Here is a 3016-nt window from a genome sequence, read left to right on the forward strand (position 1 = left end):
CACTGCCTGGTAGCAGAGAGCACTATCAGGAGGAAGTGGGGGGAGAAGAACCAGACCTGGGAAGAGCACATACAGAAGACAGAGAGAAAGATGGTGGGGGGAGCAGAACAGAGAGAGAGAGAGGGTGGGGTCTGAGTCACAGCTCTTTAAGACACAGATGGGCTTATAGAGCCACACCACACATGCAAAGATTGTATGACCACACATATGTGATCACCAGGCACACTGATGACATAGGATGCAAGACACTTTACTTAACTCCTGAATTATGCATGTGCTGTCATGCAGCTAGATTGAGAACAGAATTCTAATAATAGTCTCTGAGTTCATATGTACATGTTGTGTTCTAAAAATATGGTTTCATTGATGTTGTCCATAAATTGCAGTTCTGACAATCATTATAACTCTTCATCTTCATAGAACCATGAACAGTGAAAAGCGAGAGGTGTCTGTAATAGATTCTGATGACAATGGAAAATTGTGTGTTTTTGATTTTTAGGTAGCGATATCTCACTTCTCATGATGGCCTGTAAATGTGATCTGTTTCTACAAATATCCATGATCAACAGAGATGAAAGACATGGTGTAATAACTGAATTAGCTAAAATCATTGGTAGGTTGCATTTGCATCTGAAGTGCACAGTCCTTAGGGAGAGGAGGTGGGGTTTTCAGACCTGCTAGGGTTTATGATCTAATGATCTTGGCCACATTCTCATCTTGGTTTTCTCCTAAACCTCTGAGCTATTATACTCAAGAATTCAGACAAAAACTCTGCCTGAAATGTGAAAAGACTCAGGAATGTCCACAGGTTTCCTTACCATGGAATTCCAGTGACCAAACTGGGTACTTCATGTTCTCAAAGCTGTCAGCTGGCATTTTGTTCATGGGATATTTATTGTGCCTTAATTTTTTATAAATAATATAAGGAAAATATGTAATATTTTAAGGACATTGGATCCCTTCAGAACATGTATGTAGAGATAATTTCAGGGAAACTGTAAGAAAAAGTACAGCCCAGCCACCAGAGAGAAGTGCTTAATCTTATGTTATTGGCATAAACACCTGGGGGGCAGAGCCTGTATTCTGTGTACTGTGCTCCCCCTGGTGGCCCTGAGCAGCCTCACAGTGAGGTTTATGTCTGGGTTTACACTGACATTCCCTCACTGTGTGTCTAGCACAGTAGTAAGTGGCGGTGTCCTCAGATCTCACACTACTCATTTGCAGGTACACAGTGTTCTTGGCATTGTCTCTGGAGATGGTGAATCGGTCCTTCAGGGATGGTGCATAGTTTGTGGTACCACCACCTGGATGAATTTGTCCAACCCACTCCAGCCCCTTCTTCCCTGGATACTGTCTGATCCATTCCATCCAGTAGTCACTGAATGTGAATCCAGAGGCAGCACAGGAGAGTCTCAGGGATCCCCCAGGCTGCATCAGGCCACCCCCAGACTCCACCAGCTGCATTTCACACTGGACACCTGCAAAAACCAGAGAATCCTGTTAGTCTACTACCACAAAGACTCACTGGGATTCCTGCTCATGTCCACTAAAACACTCAGTATCTCTGCTTCTTCATAAATTACCTTTTAAAAGAGCAACAAGGAAAACCCTCATCATCTTCAAATCCATGGTGTGCTCTGTGTTCAGTGCTGATCACTGAGTGGAAGACTTGGGAATCCAGGGCTAATTGGTTTTACCTGAGCTTCAAAGTCAGTGCTGGCCTGGTTTTCAAGAGAAGAGAGAGGCCTTATTTGCATGTCTTCTTGATATATTGTTATATAGTTTTGTAGTTGGTGCTGAGAGGTGGCATGTTCTATTTTCTTACCATGCTGGGGCAGTCTGGTAATAAAGACAATGGTAGGAAAATTTTGTATATGATACTAAGCTATTTTTTCTTGGTACACACTTAGTATTATCTATTTCCTTGAATTCTCACAAACAAAAGATGAATTTTATAGTTAATTTCAGCCAAGTCTTCATATCCTGTTATAAATGGTAGTAACATTGCTTTGCTACATGCTCTGGAGCTCTTCAATTTTACTGTGTGGACTTCAACACTGATGTACTTAGTACTGCTTTAGTTAGCTCCTGTGCTAAGTGTCACTGCCTCAGGATTTTGGGAACTCCCTTTTCATTATATTTATTAGTTTATTTTTTTAATTTTTATTTATTATATAAACCAATCACAGTATCCCCTGCTTCCTTTCTTCCCTTTTCCTCCCCAGTCTTATTTCTACCGTCATCCACTTCTCCATACAGAAAGGTGCCTGCTACCCATGGCAGTCAACAATGCCTGGCATATCAAGTTGAGGCAAGGCTGATCTCTTCTCCCTGCATCAAAGCTTGGCAAGTAATCCCAGCATGGGGGATAGGAGAACTCCCTTTCTGTGTTGAAATTATGTGACATGACTGGATTCCAGTGTTCATCTAGGAAACCTGAGAGGCCTTATCCAGATTTGTGTGTGTCTAGGAGTGTGAAATTCTTGTGTTATTACATATTTAAATTCTCGTTTTCCTGCACATATACCTATTTGTTCACTAGAAAGGGAGTGACTGATCAACTGAACTCTGGTGTGTAACTCAGCATTTGATTTCTACATGTCCTCCACATGTGCCCACATTAGCTTACCAGAAGTGTGACTTCACTCCCAAGACCCCGATCTTTGTCATTCTGAATCATCTTAATTCATGTCCTAACTCAGGCACTTACCAGTCTTGATCTTACTTGTAGTCTCTCAGATTGGTTCTCACTATTTAGAGGCCATGGAAAGAGACACACGGGATTGACTGTGGTTTGGTTTCTCACATGGCACAACCATGAATGACACCAACACCAGGTGTTCTGTGTCCATCCTTCACTTCTTTAATGTTGACTGACATGCCGACAGGACAATTGAGCAATAAGTTCTATCAGTTAGTTTACTGATTCAGTTTGAATGGCCTCCAGTTTCCAGCATTGTGGATAAACCAGCTGAGCTTTGGGATATCATTGGAGAACAGAGTTGTTCTCACTCTT

At 41.9% G+C, this 3016-nt stretch overlaps 1 gene segment (V, D, J or C); it reads right to left on the reverse strand.

The window, feature by feature from the left end:
• Positions 1–1041: 1041 nt before the first annotated feature.
• Positions 1042–1629, reverse strand: LOC118575736. The segment is given in 2 exon segments: positions 1042–1478; positions 1584–1629. Coding segments are annotated over 2 exon segments (483 nt in total).
• Positions 1630–3016: the final 1387 nt, after the last annotated feature.

The sequence above is a fragment of the Onychomys torridus genome, unplaced genomic scaffold, assembly GCF_903995425.1.
Source record: "Onychomys torridus unplaced genomic scaffold, mOncTor1.1, whole genome shotgun sequence".
NCBI lineage: Eukaryota > Metazoa > Chordata > Mammalia > Rodentia > Cricetidae > Onychomys > Onychomys torridus.